The sequence below is a fragment of the Chelon labrosus genome (genome assembly GCF_963514085.1).
Source record: "Chelon labrosus genome assembly, chromosome: 10".
Classification (NCBI taxonomy): Eukaryota; Metazoa; Chordata; class Actinopteri; order Mugiliformes; family Mugilidae; genus Chelon; species Chelon labrosus.
In genome coordinates, this window is record NC_140360.1 from 23,337,729 (window position 1) to 23,358,372 (window position 20,644).

At 41.6% G+C, this 20,644-nt stretch overlaps 1 protein-coding gene across 5 annotated transcripts in view; it reads left to right on the plus strand.

Annotated features, from left to right (window-relative positions):
* Positions 1-20,644, plus strand: part of nckap5l (NCK-associated protein 5-like) — a 37,137-nt gene that overhangs the window by 7,299 nt on the left and 9,194 nt on the right. For 2 of the 5 annotated variants that reach the window (XM_084553637.1, XM_084553640.1), the window contains exons 1-4: positions 17,349-17,658; positions 19,948-20,016; positions 20,099-20,137; positions 20,230-20,349. In XM_084553637.1, the coding sequence (XP_084409763.1) occupies positions 17,365-17,658; positions 19,948-20,016; positions 20,099-20,137; positions 20,230-20,349 (522 nt within the window). In that variant the 5' untranslated portion in view covers positions 17,349-17,364. Of the gene's footprint in view, positions 1-11,231; positions 11,380-17,348; positions 17,659-19,947; positions 20,017-20,098; positions 20,138-20,229; positions 20,350-20,644 lie in introns of those variants that run through there. The other 3 variants (XM_084553639.1, XM_084553638.1, XM_084553641.1) reach the window with 3 other exon arrangements.

Here is a 20,644-nt window from a genome sequence, read left to right on the forward strand (position 1 = left end):
AGCCCTGGTTGAGTTTGACGCGCTGTGGCTGGTGAGCAGATGTGGAGAAAGTGGCTATTAAGTGCCTTCTTTTTGTATGGTGTCATTGTTCTGGTGTCGGATCACAGAGAGTCTGGTCCTCTCTGAGGTGTCTGGCTCCACTGAACCTGACGTTCAATATTGATATCTGGTATCACGATTTGAAGAACTTAAAACAAGCTCATGAGTGAAGTAGTAAATGTGACGTGAGATAAAACAATGGGGTCGTACTGTGGTGGCAAAAGGTCATGTAGAGCAAGGTGAAAGCTATCAAATATGAGAAATATATAAAAATATAAGAAATGAACACCTTTTTTCATATGTTTGTGGGAAATTGCAGCTTTCATCTTAAAAAGACGGACACGAAGACGTTATACAGCAGTTTAATATGCACAGCTAATACTGCGGTTAACATGTGAACCAAGCTGACTAATTGACAAATGAAACAATCAGTCAATACTTTAACTTTCCCCACTCACAATAGTTTCGTGCTTTCACTTCAGAAAAATTAGTTGAAAGTTTTATCTTCAGAACATTTTTAGTTCAAAAAGTTTGGCTACAGGCGCCTATTTGATTTTTGTTAAATGCTTTCTCAACATATTCATTAAAAAGTTGGTGTGCTTTAGTTGCATACAGGTAACTAATATGAGCAGAAGAGGCAGAAAACATCAACATTTGTTGAGTAATTTCCTTTAAGCTGTTACAGTGGCTTTAAACTGTTCATCGTATGCAGTTCAGTGCAGTTTTTCTGCATATATATTTTGCCAAATTCCGTGCTACTGTGACAAGGAAATGTCCCATACGTGGGATTAATAAACATAAACATGTCTTAACGTAGGAGGACAGTCGTTTATCTCCATTCTTAGGTCTCAAGTTGCTAGTGGGAGAGAAAATGTCTGCTTTTTCTCTGAATGGAGTCAAAACTCAAACTAGTCTTTCTTAGACCTGGTGGATGAAGGGTTTTGATGTTGCAGTGTGGACGCAGGTGGTTTTTAATTCAGCCATCTGTAAAGGTTCCCTGGATAAAGTTCCTGATGTGGAAGTGCACCCACAGGTGATGTACTGTACAACGGTTAAAAGTGATGCCAGAAATGAAGAGTGAAGCCCAAATACAGCTGGATACCTCACTGCTCTCACCTGTTTTACACTGCAGCAGATCTATAGACCGGACATGTCGGCAGCCTCTGACCTGGATTAACATGCCTGGCTTCACCGGCGCATCTTGTTCAACCTCCACATTTTTTCCAGGCATGTCAGAGTTCAGTAGTTTGATGTGAAAATGAGTCACAGAGGATCTGTAGTAAAGGCGTTTGCTGACACACATGGAAATGTAGCATGGAGCTGGACAGAATGCAGTTGTTCCTCTGGCAGGCAGCTCGTAGTCTGGTTGGCAGGGGACAGCAGCTCTCTGCGGAGTATTTACAGTGGTATGAAACCTGCCTTCCTTTACGGGGGCCACGACGAATGGTTTTCATTACCGGCCTTTTATGATTGCAGAAATGAACTGGAGAGCATACTTTGAATCTTTTTTACATGTGAAGGATTTATTAAGGTCACCGCAGCTCTGGAATCAGACCACGGTAACAGAGAAGCTGCTCTGAAGTTGAACACGAGGCTGCACCTTGACATTATTCTGTATTTACTGATCAGATTATTATTTTTCAATTAATCCATTAAATGTTTTGTTTAGAAAATATACAAATTAACCAAATTTCATAGTCATCTTTGTCTAAGAAATTTTCTAAAACTGTAAAGATTCCACCTAGTTACAATTCCAACCAGTGTTGCCAGATACAGCTGATCAAAAAGCACCATCACGCACCCAGAACAGCCCAAAACATTACATCGATATTTAATTGAGTACTTTGACTTTTCCTACACTAGTGTGAATAACAACAGTTGAAGCATAGACGGCAACAAACTGCAGCAGCCAACCACCACAACTACTAACATCTGGCTACTATGAAGCCATTTCATGACGCCACTGATACGTAGATGTAACGCATTTCTACTCTTTAGAAAGTGCTGGCACAAGCAGCACACATTCAGGACGCTCACAAACATTGTACTGGGAGGAGTAAATAAATGCACTTGGTTACATTTTTTAAAAAAAAATCTGCATTAAAAAGTAATAAAACACACACACACACACATAAAAGCGATCTCAGACCCGCCCAAATATCATTGCCCCACCCAATGCTATTTTTACTCGCAAAATAAAATTTCAAACTGAGTGCTGCCAGATTGGGCGTAAAACTGCAGTAATTGTAAACTTGTGTTGTCACCGTGTGGAGACGTTTCACATGTTTTCTTATATTTGCATTTGTTTCTTTTTGAATTTTTCTTGTTTTATCACCCAAACGTTCCTGCTCTTAACAAAGGCCACCTTTAGTCGACTCAGCATTTTGAACTGATGGCAGAACGGATCGATCAGAGAGCTCACTCTGATTGGATGTTCAGCATACAGAACCAGTGCACGAGACGTAAAAAGGAAGTGACAACAGATTAGATAAGATTAGGTTCAACTTTATTGTCATTACACATGCACGGGTACAGAGCAACGAAATGCAGTTTAGCATCTAACCAGAAGTGCAATAGGCAGTAAGTGCACGTGGCATAAATAGTTTTTACAGCATATGGACAATATTTACAGATGAGGAACATACAGTGAGGAAATGACAAATGGGCACACAGAAGGCTATTCATTTTTTACATCGTCATCTTATCTGAATGTTCAAACACGTGAATATACTGTATGGCGTCTTCAGTTTCCTTGATTTGTCTGACCAACAATTTTAAAGCAAAATATGATAGAAAAGTTTTAAATCCTTGAGTTTAAGAAGCAGAAACCGGAGAATATTTGTCATTTATACTAAAAAATTACTGAAACTACAGTTTCAGATAGCTGCTGAATCATTTTCTGAGGGTGATTTTTTTTTTAATGTCTGTGTGCTGCATAAAAGGTACCATCAGCAGACTAGAGCCAGCCAGTGATTATAGCTTCAGTTCCCGTCTTCCAAATGAGGTCCCTCTAAGGCTTCATGCAAATTAACACAAGGCCTCCACCAGGGTTTTTATAACCCCTGCTGTAGACCCTGCACATCCCAGTGTCACATTACTTGATGGTGGATTAGCTCTCCATCCTCACTCAGAGCTGTGCACATTACTTCCCATTAAACTGCCGTCTCCTCAATGGCCGTTTGTGGCCCATGAGTCTGATTTACAGCTTTAATTCAGACAGTTGCCCCTCTTCAGCCGCCCACCGACCAGAAGTGGCAACGGTAGACCATCTGCTGATGGATAGCCGGACTGCCTGCAATAACGATTATTTTCCTTACTGATTAACAAGTTGTTTTATTAATGAATCGTTACAACTTATCAATTCAACATTTATATGCAGTTACTTTTTCAGTTATTCTTCAAAATGCAAGGCTCCTTAAAGACAAGCTGCATCCAGCAAATGAGGCTGTTTTTACATTTTAAACAAAAGCTGTTCTTTGTCCAACTGTTTGGACAGCTGAATTGTTCGACAGTGAACATAGCCACTCAGTGTTGAGACTCATGGGCAGTTTATACTTCTACGTTAAGTTGACGCAGAGGCTACGTCAACAACACAGACACCTATGCAGACCCTAGCGCCTTAGCTGACGTGCACCTGACGAGATGACGCAGACCACAAGAGCTGTGATTGGTCTGTTTTGTATTTCCGGCTGCTTCTCCATCTCCGCAGTTTTCGAAATGATTGTTTTGGATCAATAAAGAATCGGTAAGTTTAACCGAGGAGATTTGGAGATACAGACATTTGTATGATTCGTGTTCAGCGAAATTCGGCCAAAATTTCGCGAAAGTTTCAGTCGCCATTGTTGAAAGTGAAGCAGGAAGTAGAAACAAAAATGAACCCGACTGACAAAAAAGACACAGCGCCGACTAGTGTTTGGGTGGCGTTGTTACAGAGTGAGCCAGACTGACGAGCTCACAAGTATAAATTACTCGCACCAGCGTTTGCTACATACTTAGGTCACGGCGTCTAGGCCCCGCAGTACTCTAAAAGTGCCTTCAGGTTGCTGGTATTGAAACATTTGTTTAAATTATTATTTTGTCCTGTCAGCAGTCATACGCGACAAGATGTGTGTAAACTATTTCAATTGGATGTCTTTGGGATCATATAAAGAGGCAAATTCTCAGATTTGAGAAGAAGAAACCAGGTTATTTTTGACTTTTTTTTTTTTTTGACTTGAAAATGACTGATTGTTGATTGTAAACATTAATCAGCAGTTATCTTCTGGGTTAGTTTTTAAATTTTGACTTTAACTGTATCAGCTGTGAAAGTTATTATCCTTTTCTTAACATTACACTGACTGGATTTCAACCATTGTTCTTCCTTGCCAAGACGTTTTCTGATATTACCCTGGCCAAACATTCTCTGCCTCCCTAAGTGATTCTGTGAATCAGCTGATCAATTAGTCGCTTAACTGTCTCAGCTCAGGTCTGGTGTGTTTGGATGATCTTGTCCTTTGTTTTGGGGGGTTGAGGGATTTCCCGCTGCATGTGTTTGGACTGCTTGTTTGAGAAAGGTGTCAGTCGTGTGACGACGGTGTGACATATCCTGCTTTACATAATGTTTGCATTGAATTTGATGAGTGTCACATGTCCGTTTCCTGCATGCCTGTAGGAGACGTTCTTTGCAGACAGTTCCTGGGTAAGTTTCTCCCATTAAAGCAAGTTTTATCTGCCACTGATACTGGGACTTCTGCCTCTCTTTATTGCCACATTACCACTGAGGTTTTCTCAGTTAGAGAAGATCCTCTCTCGGGGGAAAGTGGATGGCACAGGGGGTGACAATAAGCCTTTTATGTTGAGAGTTATCCTCATGCCGTTGTGTTAGCTCCAGGGGAACATGTGACCAGCTCTCATTCAGGTCATGTCAGCCCGCTCAGCCTTTGACCCTCTTAGAAGGGAAGCTACTCCCTCAATGTCCCATTCATTGAATACAGATGTCTGTGTGCGTTAATGTCTGACACAGCAGAGGTATGACAATCCCCTGACAGGCCTTCATTCAGCTTTTTCCAGTGACACGAGCTGTTAACTGCCGATGTGCTCCGCTGCTGTTTGACTTGCAGAGTTGTCTCCGCACACAAATTCTTCTAAGTGAGCTGAATTTGTCAGTTAAAGGATAAACTCGTGTTTGTTTTTCTTCTTAAAACAGAAACACTGGCCTTTAATAAACCCTCTAATGTCCTTCCAGTTTTCAGCAGCAATGCGGGACAACATTCACACAGTCCTGCTTCTGTGCACAAATACAATAAGAGATAAATAAATAAAATAAAAGATAATTACACTAACTAAAAAGTACAGATCTTCCCTGATGTGTCCCTGCAGAGTGTTCACTAGTAACATTTCTGTAACTTCCTTAAAATGAGAAAACAATGCAAATGAACACATTCATCCCTGCCTATTAGTAGAATAAGAGCAGTCTCCCGCAGGACACAGGAGAAGCGTGCATTAAGATGATTTAATTAAAGAGCGCCATTCAGATGTTAAACATGTGGAAGACATTTTAATTCGTGGAAGGTTTCAGTCTCGTGATCGCTCCACACCGATCGAACGTTACATGTGTGATTTTCGTCGCCCTGTGCTTTCAGACTGTGACATTTTCTCCATAGCCAAGACTTCAAGTCTCTCTGCTGTATTTTGACTTTTTGCATACATCCACCGTTTCCACTGAAACTGTGCATAAAACCAGGCGAGTTGAAACGTAGCCGAGTTTCAGCTTTAACACAAAGAGACACCTTAGTAACAAACCAGCTTGATTTGAATAACTCAGATGAATGAAGCCTCGTTTTAACTTGTGGAGCGTGTCACTCATCTCTTCCTTTAGAAATATGTTACATGATCCCTAAATGGCCGGTATGAGCAAGAGCATTCATTCAGGGCTGTAGCTGCAAACATATTTTCCTCATAAATTAATACTGAGCTGGGATCGGCTCCAGCACCCCCCGCAACCCTTCACAGGACAAAGCAGTCACAGAAGATGAATGAATAAATGAATGAATTAATACTGATTATTTTAGAGCAGAATCAGTTAATTGTTCAGCAAGTAAACAGTAAAAATAAAATGCATATCGCAGTTCTCCAAGTTACAAAAAGATGCCATTAAATGTGTTTCAAATTATTTTGATCGATCTGTAAACAGTTCTCCAAAATCAATCTAATGAAAACTGAAAATATTCAAAAGTCAGACAAATCAGCAAATGTTCATATTTTGAGAAACTTGAAGGATTTTTGCAAAAGCTGTTCAAAGAGTTCATGGGGGCAGCTGATGATCGTTTCAAGACTATGGAGTTTTCAGCCACTAGGCGGACACAGATTAGAGGCCTGGGCTTGGGAGCAGACTGGGCAGGACCGCCATATGTGTCAGCAATAAGAGGATAAATCCTCAGTGGACTGGAGCTCTTTTGATCTGGGTGATTTTTGATGTGAAGCTCGGGCGTCTGTCGTGTCTTTTTCCTTTTTTTCTCTTTAGTTGTGGTTAATTCTTAATCATGACCTGTGCAGTTTCCCAAAGACAGACAACCTCCTGTGTGTCATAAAATACCGTTTTGCTTATGGGTTTCCCCCGAGTTTCCCATGTGGGGTTTATCAGTGTCAGCATCTATCGTCTCCCATTTCAGACAGACTGTAATTCTGAATGTGGGACAGTTCTATACTCGCCAAACTCGTTGGACTGTTACGCTGAGATCTGAATGACAATAGTTTCAAACACTCATGTCAGCGGCCTGGGGCGTTTGATTTTGTCTATAGGAAGTCTGGTGCGGGGCAACGTCGATTCAGGTCAGGTCTCTTGTCGACTCAATTAGGGTCAAATTAAAAAAAAACTCAACTTCCAAATCAGAACGTATAGATCTGATTTTACAACTTGTCTGGAGAGGCTGCCGCAGGGATGTGCTGCCTTCCAATTATTGCTTTATTGTATTATCCTCCCACATTCTGGTCATGAAAGCCGTGTTTTCTTCCTCCTGTTGTTGTTGCCTTGGCTCCGCGCTCAGTCACTTTGTCATCAGACTTGGTTTAGTGTGTCTGGTATGTCTAGGGTTCAAGGATGATGTGGCTTCATTAACGAGGACGAGCAAATGAGTCACGCAGGGTGAAAACCTGGAGAGATAAACCACACCGAGACGCTGGGGTGACAGACTGGTAAAGACTGCTGACCAGACTACAGAAACAAACTGCTGCCAAAACATTCATTAACAAAAAACAGTGTTAGACCGTTTAATTGGTTGATGAGATTAATCCTTTCACCTGTGGTGAATAATTTCAGGCATTGGCCAAATGTTTTCTGATTCCTGGTTCTGAAATGTGGAGACTTTCTTTGTTCGAAATGAGAATAAATTAAACATGTTGGGGTTTAGACACACAAAACAAGACTTTTAAACAAGTTAAAGTCTGCATCCATTCTGATAATCAAATAGTCACTGAAGGTATTTTCAGGCAAAAAAGTCATGAATTTTATTTATTTAATTATTATTATTATATAATTTACATTTTCAGACACTAACTAAATATTTTCAGTTTTCCTAGATTTTTTTTTTGCACAAAACAAATACTTCAAAGATGTTGCAATCAGCACTTTAAACCATTCTGAGCTATTTCTAAGCCAAATGGTAAATCAGTCAACTAAATAATCAGCAGATTAATCTGGTTTTATTTATTGATCAGTCCGCTTGCATTTCCTCAACTAATCAATTTATCATTTTGTCTATTAAATGTATAGAAATATGTGGTTGTCATGATGTTGTGCAGTTCAAAACCCTCCAAATACTGGAGGTGTGTACACCGTTTAAGGGTTATAGTGATTTAAAATGTAGGTGTAGTTGAATAAAAAGCTGCAGCCCTAAATTGTTTAAATTGGTTCATTTAAAACGCGTTTAGTTTCAGCTTTTTAAATCCGTATCCCAGCTGATATTGCTGATACTGGGTACTTACGATATAAATCTGAGGTTTCTGTGTGTAAAAATAAACTTTGGAGTTTGTTTCTGGTGGATAAACTTTGTAATTGAGCCCTGAAAGGTAACTTCTGCGCTGCGGTCCCTCATCTTTAACATAATACAGCACAGTTGACATCAGCAATAAGCTAAAGTAAGAATGGGTCGTATTATGGGTTTGACGGCGGTTTGACGTGTACGTCCATTTTGAGGTCACGGTCAGTTGTCAGTTCAATGTCTTTTGGTTTTGATTGAACTGAAAAAACAGTTTGGAGATGTCTGTTTGTGAGCCCTGATATTGATTCATCAAGGAAATAATCAAAGTAATCATTAGCTGCGGCCTCCTGGCCCGATTTCTGGGAGTTTTTTTTTCCTCAGTCGCTCAGGACTCAGGCCAATACTTATCATCAATGTGATTGAGAAAGACAATCCTCTTAGCTCAGAGCCTGCTTTCTTTCTAGGGCATTGCATGGCTCTGTGCAGAAGTCCTGTCAGTTCAGCCTGCCTGTCGGATATCCTCTCTCTGTTTCGTCCCTTTGTCCGCTACATGGTAGGGTCTCTTTTGAAACACAACCCCCATCTCCTCCTCTTTATGGCCCAAGCTGGCAGCTGCAGGGTTAATGTTTAGCAGCAGCAGCAGCACAGGCAGAGAGACAGGAGTTGGAGGAGGAGGAGGAGGGGATAGGGAGAAGGAGAGCGGCAGGGAGGTGGGGGCTGGTCCACAGCTGTTGTAGTAGGCAGGGTCTATTGGGGTAGGAAGCCTGCCTCACTCGCCCTGGAACAATGGGAGACATGGCAGCCTCTGCAGACAGCACAGGCACACATACACAATACACATGACCAAGGACAGGCCTTTTCTAGCTGTAGCATAGAGGAAACCGGCTTCCTCGCCACACTCTCAGAGTGACGGCACTTACAACAGGGGGGAAAATAATCTCCTCCGCAGCCGGAAAACAGAAATGTAAGGTTGTGGCCTCTTTTTTTTTTTTTTTTTCTTTTTCTCTGGTGCCTTACATTTCATTCTGCTGTGAGGAGACCTCAGATGCGCTGACTGGATGACTGAAAAGGCAGCAGGGGGAAGGTGAGCTGACCCAGAATTTGTTCTTGAGGTAGATGCTGATGCAGTTTTTACAGCTGAGGTGTTGGGACGTTGTTTCTGTGTCCAGATGAAGCAGATTTTTCAAATGTGAGGCTGAAGTAGTGTGACAGCAAGGAGGCGCTTGTTTTGTTTGGTTTTCTGGTGTTGACTTGAATGGACATGACTCTGGGAGCAGGTCTGATTTGGGTGTTTAGGTTAGCACTAATACCCGTGGGCTAGCTTTATGACAGCAGCAGGCCGAGCTGTGTTACCGCTCCGTGCCGCTCTTTATTTTGGCCGAAGAGACGCAGAATCACGCAGGATTGTTTTGGCCACAGCTAACAAAGTGTCATAAATCTGCCAAATACGTGCGCCGCTGCCGGATAGAGCAGCCTGAATGCAGCTGTGTGTTTGAACGTGATATCAGAGATGGAGGACCCATGATGTGTTTCCTCCCCGGCTGCTGGGCGGCTGGGTGTGGAGGTTGCCTGGCGCAGATTTAAGAAGGATCCCTGCGTTTTGTTTGATTGCTCTCCTGCATGGCTCACATCCAGCCTTTTCGGGCCTTTTGGGAAGGGAGCTCCCCTCCTCCGTCCCCTCCCCCACCTCCTCTCCACTGCTCCCAAATATTGCTTGTGTACGATTCGTCTCGGCTCATATAGCCAAACATCAGACAGGAAGCATCACCGAGGGAGCCCGCCAGCCCGATTCCGTCTCACCCACATCTCTCTTCCTCTTTGATATTCCTCTGCATCTGTATTAATGATTCCGCGTGGTAATGGTGTGTCTGCAGAAAGAGAGAGAGAGAGAAAAAAAAAAGACGACTTTGGCCTACTTTTTTTTGTTGGTGGGGGGGGGTGGATTCAGTCATCTTTCTGGTCTTGTTTAATTCCACATGTGAGGATTTATGTTTTTGTCACATTGTTTACATCCCCCGCCTACACACTGTGCCTACACAGCAAGAACTTCAGTCTTCGCCTTTTCAGATTGGCAGATGGAAAGGATGGTGTTTGACATATCCTCAGACGGCGTTGCCTTTGCCAAATCCCCAAGAGTGAGACTGACATGATTTAAGAAGCTTTTGTGCATTTCTTCTCTCGGCTTCAGCTCCGCCGCCTTTGAATTTTTATTTTTTCCTTCCTTGCCCTGATTCCATGAATCTCATCTGCTCATCTGCAGCATCTCATCAAACCCGTTTAAAAAAAAAAAAAAAAAAACGTTCATTTAATTCTTTCAGTCGAGGTAAATCAAAACTGATGACGTGCATTCATCAATGGCTCTTCTGTTTTTATTTTCGGGCTCGGTGATCTGCCGTCTTTGTGATCCCGCTCCATGACGCGGATCACAGATCACGGCCTGGTTTTTTTTTTTTTTTTTTGTCCTTCCCAGGACCAGGTGTACTGAGGAGGCCGCAGCCAGACTAGATGATCTGCCCTCGCTCTATTAAAGCCCAGATTGAGAGGGCAGATGCTCAACACCTCTAATCCCATTTCAGTTTGACAACATCTAACAGGATCAGGCCGTGTTACCCTGTAGACCGCTTTTGGAAATGAAGAGTTAATGCTGCTGCTCGGTGCCTAAACATATCTGTGTTGATGAGACGCTGCGGCAGACGGCGCGTCGCGTTTAAATGAAGCCTTTTGTTGAAAGTGAACGTATTTTACAGGGATGCCGGTTCATAGGGAATCCCACATTAGAGCGAAACTTTAAAAAAAAAAATCACTGCACTTAATGTGTAAAATCTGTGTGTATCAGATAGACATGAAAGGGGAGTTCTTAAACGCTGCGTCTGCTGAATTATTCATGCATCTTTCTTTCATTACACTTTACAATGACTCAGAGATGAAAGGAAAGACGAGAGGAGGAGAGATTGAGGAAGAGAGCGAGATAGAGGAGTGGGGGCTTGTGGTCTTAGCGCGCCTGGCGTCTGCAGAGCCAGCGCTGGTATCTCCCGGGGGCAATGGAGCATCTTCCTATGCTGCTCTCGGTTTCCCGTTCACCCATGGACTGGGGGAAGGCTGAACCCCCTCACAGAGGTGACATTGGCCTCGAACTGCCTGACACTTCCCCCTCCCAAACTCTGAACTTTTCGGGATCTCATTACATGCAGAGGGATCTTGTGGTTTCTGTCTTATGATTGAAGATGCAAATAGGACTGGCAGAGAGGAGGAGGCTTTATTTACTAAAATGGGTCCTGGTGTTTTCTCTCCCTCAGCTCCGTGGTTTTGTTGTTGGGAGACAGAGGTGCCTGACGGGAGACGGACTCCTCTTCAAGGATTTTTACGAGAGCTGAACCTGCAGGTGAGCGCCTTCGCATGTGTTCGTTACTGTTGACAAGTGGGAGAAAAACACTGCAAGGTTTAATGGATCATTTAGTTTATAGTGTGTTAGAAAATTTTACTAATGTGCATATAAGGATTAGTCCTTTTCATCTTTTATTTGCCTGTTGTTTTCTTAGTATGTTGTTTACAACCAACTAAAAACAACAACTATTGAATTTCTAATCACACGAATCAGAGAGAAGCTGCAAACCTCTCCATTAGAGAAGGTGGAACCAAAAACATTGAATCCTACATTTCCCATAATGCACCTGGACCATACCTTTGCGTCAGGGGCTCATTTCTTTCAGACTTCACAGCTCCAGCTGAAGGTTAAGTTGAATTTAGAGGCTTTTTGTCAAAATGTACGGTTTCAAAAAAGAACAATTATTTTATTAACCAGTTTATCGATGAAACCACATGTCTTGCTTTGTCCAACCAAATGAACACATCCTATAGAGCAGCCAGTCTTCACACCCAGAGCTGGAACTAAACAGTGTTTGGCATTTTCAACTCAAAACATCACAACAAATGTGAATCAGTTATTAAAGTGATTTTGAAATGTCTCTTTGCATGTTTTGACCAATGGTCCAAACCCTTATTCTAGACGGAAAACATTTGACAAGACAAAGAAGGTTCTGCAATTTAATGGATCGTGTATTTGAAAGTATTTGCAGATTCATTTTCTGTCCATAACGTACAGCTTCCTCGACTGACTGAGCTGAAGCAGAATTTATTGCGGACTTCCTTTTGATGACTCTTCCCTGTTTAATTTCCTGCATCTTCCTGCTTGTTAGTCATCATCAGTCATGTTGGTAGAGACTGTCTCTGTGTCAGCGGGGTACACCCGTGAAAAGTCAGACACCCCTTTTTTTTTTTTTTTGCAGTTGCTGTTGGGCAATTTGTTTAAAGGACACCATGGCTATTTATTTACAGTAGACGACATGTTAGTTTTCCTCTGGTTTCAAGTTGCATTTATTTGTTTGCTGGTGAATGTGCAGCAGTGTCCCGCAGCTCCCATTCTTCATGCACAGGTATCCGTTTGAGTCATCGGGGGATGAACAAAAGCACCACATGCTCGCTTGGCTCGGAGGCGAACACATGATCCTGCCTGTTTTGTTCAGTGATTGGAACTTAAAGCTGCGAACGCGGCGCCTCACTGCACTTTGTTTACTCTCTGAATGAGTGGTTGTGTTTCTGAGAAGGGTGCATTTACAGAAACAAAACAAAAAGCTTTGTTCTGGCTTTGACCTTCACTCTTACCTGTTTACTCATCTTGTTTTCACGTACAGACGTCCTTGCGTTGTCTGGTTTATCTCCTCAGCCTTACAGTCAGGAAAACAAACTTCGGTGCAGATATTCTGCAGACTGAACATGATGTTTGTTACTGAATTGCATAAGGGCTAAGGGGTGATATTAACCTCTTTAAAGCACTCATAACAGTGAGTTTGTTGTCAGTTAATTTGCAGATCATGATTTCAGTCAATCGATTAATTGTTTACATCTGCACATTCAGTCAAATGTCATCTTACTGACAAACTGTTAATAAGATTTAAAAAGATTAAATATGATAAAAAATGAAGGCAGCAAATATTTGTCTGTGGTATGGCTCATCCTTCAAAAACATTTCCCACAATGCATCTGGGCAATAAGTTTTTTTCAGAAGCTCATTTATTTCAAACTTCCCAGCTCCGGATTAAGGTTAAGTTGAATTTGAAGGCTTTTTGTTAGACATCGTAATGGTCAGCGGAGAGATAACCCAAATGACATCACCGTGACATCAGCATGACATCATCAGGGTTACCTGGTCGAATCGCATCACAGAGTGTGACTCTGAGCAAATCCATGCGTACCATCAGAGGAATGACCCTTCAAGTGTGAAAAACAACTGCATTGTGTGTCTGATAATAAATGAATCAACCAGACTGATAAGATGTAAATAAATACACGGCCCACGTCGTCCTTGAGACACTTAAGATATTTTTATCATGAACCTTAAATGTTTTCAGACCATTGCCTTGATACTTCGTAAACGTGGATTAGAGAAACACCGACTCTGTTTGCATTCCCCTCGTGGTTTCTCTCTGACAGCTCCAGCGGCTGTAAGTCTGCCAGCCGAGCTCTGTGGAAGGAGCTCGCTGGCACTGGGAGCCCCGTTGGGACCCTCCGAGCCTCTCCTCTGCCCAGTCAATGAGCCTCTGTGTGCAGTTTCAGGCCAGTCGCAGCCTCTTAAAGCGCCGCCATTGTGACAATGCTGCAGTTTAGGAAGCAGCCGGCAGCACTCACCCCCCCCCCCCCCCTCCCCTCTCTGATTCTTTGCCTCGTCTCACCCGCTGTCGATTCACACATTAGGCACAATTATCTGAGTGGCACCCTTCGACAAAAGGCCAGTTAAAGTGCATTACATTAATAGTGAAGCATTTTCTATGCGGTCTTTGGTTTCTCAAGTTTTTAATGCATTTCTTTGACTGCTGTTTGACCAAAGCATGACAACTATAAATTTTCCACAGCTTTGTTACACTAGACAGACAAAGGAATTTATCGGCATATTAATCAGCAATAAAAATATAATGGTTTATGGTTGTAGCCACCGAATTGCACCCACTCAGTCCTGGCAAAGGAGATTAACTCTTAACTCCATATGGATATGGGTGTGAATATGATTTTAAAAAATAAGCTCAAATAGAATAAAACAGATAAAACTAAAACTACAGTGCAGCCGCAGTCGCAAACAGAAACATTAAAACCTTCTGATTTCAAGGTTTCTGGGAATCAATTGTTCCAGATATGTGGAGCATAAGAACTAAAAGCTGCTTCTCTTTTTGTTTAGTTTTTATGATGAGCAAACCTGAAGATCCTTGGTGCTTCGTAATGAGGCAGCAGATCAATAGATTTGTTGATGCACGCATGTCTTTGTCACTGTGGACTGAAATAAGATGAATATATTTTAGCAGATTAATCAGTAGTAAGATGGTTTCAGCCTTCAATAAACCAACAGTAGACTTCTAAACGAAGGTTGTGTAGAGGTCTGAGAGGTGGTTTGTGATTCATAACAACTGAATCCATTCATTAAGACCATTTATCCAAACATGATTCTGGATAAATGGGACTTATCTTGTTTTAAGAGAAGCTTATTTCTCGTGGTGTTTTCAGCCTTGTGACATTAACTCTGCGCTTCAAAAGAAACCACAGCAGAGAAGAGCAGAACCGCATTTTCATGTTATATTTAGCATCACTTTTGTTGTTTGTCAGCGCTCGCTGTAATTTCCATGTGAATGTTCGCAAACACAGAGAGATGTGCTTCTTCTCGGCCCCGCCGCCCCGAGCTTTGATGTGCATTAGCGAAGAGAAGAGCTGGTATTTATAACCACTCAGCATCGTTCCTGCATCCAAGGTCATAGGGAGGGCTCATATCTGCTTCCGATCTTAGATGGGCTTCATTGATCAGCCCTCCATTATACGTGCAGATTTGGCAGTGTCGAGTCAATCACGGCTCAATAAGCAGCCTACACTTTGGATGGCGCTGTTTGGGTTTGACTGTCAGGGTCCACCGGCCGGTGACGTTCAATAATCTTCCTGTAAACGCTTTGCAAACAGCTCTGGTTACACAAGGCCTGGCAGGTCTCTGCAGAGTTCATATGAAACTAATGGATGCTGCGGACGCTTCTCATCAGAGGCTTTTATTATTTGTATCTGCTGTGTTTATATTTAACACAGTAATACCAAAGCAGTGCATTTTTTCCTCACACCGAGAACTTTACAAAAGCCTTTTATTCACTTTTAAAAGACAAAAATATCTTGGATTTATTATATATTGTCCACAAATGTCTCAGCTCCTAGCCCTGCTATTGAAGACATACATTTTTAAAGCAGCTGCAATCAGTATTTTATTATGAATCGATCACATCAGGATTTTCTGACTGAATCGGTGTGTGTTAGCATGTTTTCACTGTCACTGGAGACAAAGTTAATGACAAGCTGAAGTACCAGATGTTATTGTCATACCAGAAAATATAACTTTAGAAAGGTGTGTTTTGAGAAGGCTAACAAACGAAGCCAACAGTCGACCGTTTGCCAGTGTCAGGCAGTTCTGTAAGCATCTGTAGCTGTAGTTTTTTGCAGCGTCCTTCATCGTTACCACTAGTTAGTTACCCTGCATGTGATTTTTTCCGATAGATTGGCATGTTGACGTCATCACAAGGCGACTCACCTGAACATTTAAATCCACAAATATCATCTAGAATCAATAAGCTGTAGGACACCTGATCAGCACGATTCCGAGGAGGCCAGCTCTGTATGATGGCCTGTAGCTCTTCGTAGCTTCCTAGCTGATGGTAGCTAATCCAGTTTCCCCTTTTGTAGCGCTGAACAAATATGCCGCCTGGCTGTTGGCTGTTTTTGCAGTGTGTTCAAGTGGATGTTTCGCGTCCAGATGGGGCGAAGCGAGGTGACTCCACAGTCGGCCTCCTGCTGGTAGTTCTTTGATGTTGGTTTAGTGTATCTGGGCCTTAACACAGCTGGGTGCTGTAGGTTTCAGCAGACACTAATCAATAGAAGTAAACAATGCATTTCTCTGGAACTATTTTGAGCAGTGGATTAATCCAGATTTGTTTCTCTAGTCAGTATTTGTGGCAGCAGGAAGGTGCATGTGTCACGGAGTTAAAATGAACTACAGTGAATTAGGAACATGTCAGTCAGCGTTACAGTGTGACTCACCGATGTGTTTTTACTCATTTTTGGACGTTGTAGGTCTGATACATGGAGGAATGATCTTTGGCTGCATGTGAGCAACACTTAAGCTTTAAGATATGTTCCAGCTGGTGCACAACAAAAGCCTGCCCTGAATACTGTAATGTTTTTGCCCGTTTTAAGCGTACACGATGATGTGTTTGTGTGTCACCTGTCCAGTTCAGGGAAACTGGAATCTGTGCCAGTTCCTGATTGGCCTCCAGCCACAGAATCAAGCTCGTCTCATCCGCTCTAATGACTCCTTAAGATGTAACAGTTGGAACTGTGTCCACGTCGACACACCTACTTCCCCTCGCGGTCCTTCCCTGTTCACACATGCACACTCAATCTGAGACACACCTGGAGCCATGCCCACTAGACTGGTACTCGGCCATATGCCCTGCAGTGCTTCACGCTCGCAGACCCGGGCAGCCGGGTGCTCAGCAGGGTGCTGCAGTTTGATCTGTGGATTTGTAGAAGCAGAGGAATATGGACTGAAAGGCTTATCTCTTTGCAACGTGTGTCTGAAACAATGCAGGATGGGTGGATTAAAGCATGTGCTGTAATCCTCAACATATAGTAGGTGGTGTAATGTAGAGGCAACAACAAGCTCTGCGGCATATTGTCTCATATTTGTGTTGTCTGCTGAGGTCTAAACTCTGAGGTAGTGTTGAAACGACACGCTGCTGCTGTCAGATAAACAAAGAATAAACAGAGTGTCATGCCGGTAACGACGTTAACGTCTCTCTTGCTGATGAGAATGTTGTCTGATGTGAAGCAGATCTCGGCTCAGTTTACTGGTGTCTCTTCTGTTTGTTTTGGTTTGCTTGGAGAACCAGACGGGCGGAGTTTACTGCAACAGCACAACATGGCCCAGTCAGAAATGAACTGATGAGCAACGATTTTAATTATTGATTTATCCAAAAATATAAATCATCTGATTAGGAGCTGCATCTCATATGTGAGTTTGATGCTTGTTTTTTCATTGGACGTTATAGTAAACTGTCCAAGTGATCAAATGATCAGCAGATTTATCAATAATAACTAGTTACAGCTTTACAATTGGCTAGGGCTTAAATGCTTAGCAGTTAAAAATCTTCGACAGTTTTGATACTTAAGTAATTCAAAAAGCAAACATATGTACTAAACCTGAGGATTTGCAGATTTTTTTTTTTGGAGCCAATATAGACTCCATTAACATTTTTGTCATTGCAGATTGTACAGGTACTTACACAGCCAAATGCAATTTGTCATATTATGGTATTTAGGAATAAAGGATGTCCTCATACCTTTGGTTTCTTCCCAGAGCGACTGTTTCTTGCCCGGTGTTTGTAGATTCTTTACTGTAAATGTGTCCACAGTGATGGTCACAGTTTCACCTTCTGTGTTGCAGATGAGAACAATGTCTGATGAGACAGAACAGAGAATGTGTGACGAGGACTTCGGTTCGGATGAGGAGGGCGAAGAGGGAGACGTGGAGTCTTACCTGGAGGACAACAGCAGCGAGCTCATGGACCGACTGAGAGAGCTGGAGGTGGGTAAACCAACAAAACACATCCTGATTCTCAAACTTAACAGTCAAAATGCTAATGAGTAAATTGGTGACAAAACTGGAGTAAACCTAAGATAGAAAACTAATCTTACAGCACTATTCCTCCTACTGAAACAGGATTACATTTTAACTTTATTTGAAAGTAAATAAACTTCTCATACAGTTACAAAACATTCACAAGGTTATTTATTTGTCAATGGCTGCAACTAACCATTCAACAAATTATATTAACTCATAAGTCTGTCATTATCTTCTCAAAATATCTATTTATAGTTTTGTGTAAATATGACTTTGACACAGTAGAACATGAACTTTTGCTTTAAACCTCTGGCTTTGGAAACACTTTAGTTTCTAATATTAGAAGACTTTACACAGAAATCATAGTTGTGTCACTCTTTATCCAAATATTAGTAGAAGTTTCTCAGTTCTTGGATCAGTCTGCCAACGCTATAAAAATATTTGATGTAATATAGTTCTTCATTTCAAAGCTTAAATATTGTAGGAAAAGGGTTTAGGAAAATCAGCTAGTTCAGTATGAAGCTACGTATATATTGCTTGAATTCAACATGGAATCAACAAAACCAAATGGTGTTCAATTTATTAGCTCACATACACACAAGAAGGAAGCAAACCCTCACAAATAACCAGATGGAACAAGTGTTCCTGTGGACTGATTGATTAAGCTCTCCATTTTGTTTTTATTTATTTTTTTATCGCAGTGCCTTTATTAAATAAAAGAGGATTAAATAGGTGTTAGGGTCGTAAAGAAGTCTAAACTGCAGCTGAAATTATTGTGATTCCAAATCTTGGTATATTGTTCTTTTTTTTCCCAACCATTTTATAGTGTAATATTGATTTAACTTTAATACAAACCTGAATTACAAAGATATTGTCTTAAAAAATGTTATAATTTAGACAATAAAGATATTGTCTTAAAAAATGCTATAATTTAGAGATGAAACATCTTCCAGAACAGAAAAGCTAAAGAGAAATTTAACACATAATCAATTTCTTGTTTTATTTTATTGGGTTGACTTAAAGGAAAAATCCAACATTTTGGGAATTGAACCTGTTATCTTTCTTGTTTATAGTTGAGTAAATACTGCCCACTAGCTGAGTATGAAGCTACAGCTAGCAGCCTCTTAGCTTAGCTTAGCACAAACAAGGGTACACTTCTTCCAATTTTGTTGTGTTTACTTTGTTCAAGACAAAAGTCCAAATGAATGGCCTCCTTGTGGTTCTCACAACCTTGAATGTGGCTTAGGTCTGAGTTCAAGTTGTGATGTGTTTGCTAACATTTTCAGGTGGACGAAAAAGTCAAAATATTGTGATTTAGTTGTACAGAGTTTTCATGGAGGTTTTTTCCTAATATATCTGAGGGAAATGCTGACATTTCAAATGGCCTCTTCTTTTAATTCTTGCATTTGCATTTCCTACATTGGGTTACCTGGTCCTTGGCTTGCTAACTGTTAGCCTAGGTGGCTTGTAGACACGAACAGTTGCCTGTTAGCCGTCTTCTCACACCTGACAGCTGACATTTTTTGCATTCTCATTTTGTACCCACAATCTCATGAGGTCCATTTAATGGAGTTTCTTTAAACCAGGAAAGACTAAAATCATCAGAACTGGACTACATTCCTTGCTTTACCAGATGAAATCAAAACGCACAGTTGCTACTATGATTCAGACTCTGCTGCCTCCCACCAGCTAAACATATTAGCTATGTTTTATCATGGATATAGTGAGAAGAACTAGACTACAAGATGGTGCCTCATTCATTCAAACAAAAGCTGATCAGTTTTTTTCCGCAAACTTCCTCCATGAGGTGCCCAGATGTTCAGCACTCCTCCTGAGTGTTTGGCCCATAGAGCATGCTCATTAGCATCCTTCTGAGCAGTAGGGAGAGTTGGCAGATTTCCTGTTGGCTCCCAAGTAAAATAATAACAATCCTACAGCTTTTGGACTTTCTAATCAAAACTGAGTCATTTTAGAAAGGGGTGTAATTCTCAGAATATGATAGTGTGTTATGATTATGTTATGATTATGAAAAGTGTTGTTTTAGGAAAGAAATACATTCTATTGTCAATTATTAACTTTCATTGTAATATTATATGGAAGGAGTTAGGCTATGTTTATGTCTGACAAACATTTCATACATTAAATCTGGTGTCTTCTAGGTCCTCTGGGCATTTGTATGTGCACCCCATGAATGCCATAACTAGCATTGACTGTATGTTTCATGTTAACATGTATTATTTATTTCCCTCACAGGCAGAGAATTCTGCTCTGATGTTGGCAAATGAGAGTCAGAGAGAGGCTTACGAGAGATGCTTGGATGAGGTGAGTTCATGTTGAAAGCAATTATAATGGCCGCTCACTGTGGAAGCATTAATTCATGTGAAATGTTCTCTCGTGTTATCAGGTGGCCAACCACGTGGTCCAGGCTCTGCTAAATCAAAAGGTAACATGAGGCTTTGTGTCTGTGGTCAGATTTTAACGTCGTAGACTGAAGTTTATCCACTCATTGCTGTGCATGTGTGTGTTTCTGATCAGGATCTGAGAGAGGAGTGCATCAAACTCAAAATGTTGGTGTTTGACCTGGAGAGACAGAACCGAGCGCTTTGTGAGCTCTTTCAGCAGAAACTCCCCAACCACCCCACTGCTCACTACCAGGTAACTTATCACCTGCCATGTTTCAAAGACAAACTACAGCGACTTGAAGCCATACTCACGCCCTTTAGCTAAGTACAAGTGGTAATAAGCAGTGTCAGAAAAAGGAGAGGTCCCGCTGTTGTACAGGCTGGTTCTCTGTCACGGCAAGCTGACTAAAATCTTTAGAGTTGTTAATTCCACATGTGCTTTTCGTGCTGTGATGAGTCAAAATGTCTGCTGTGAAAAATGCGAATGGGTGCCTTCAAATGAGGTTCATGACTTCACAAGTGGGAATTTTAAGTTAAGCTCTGATTTC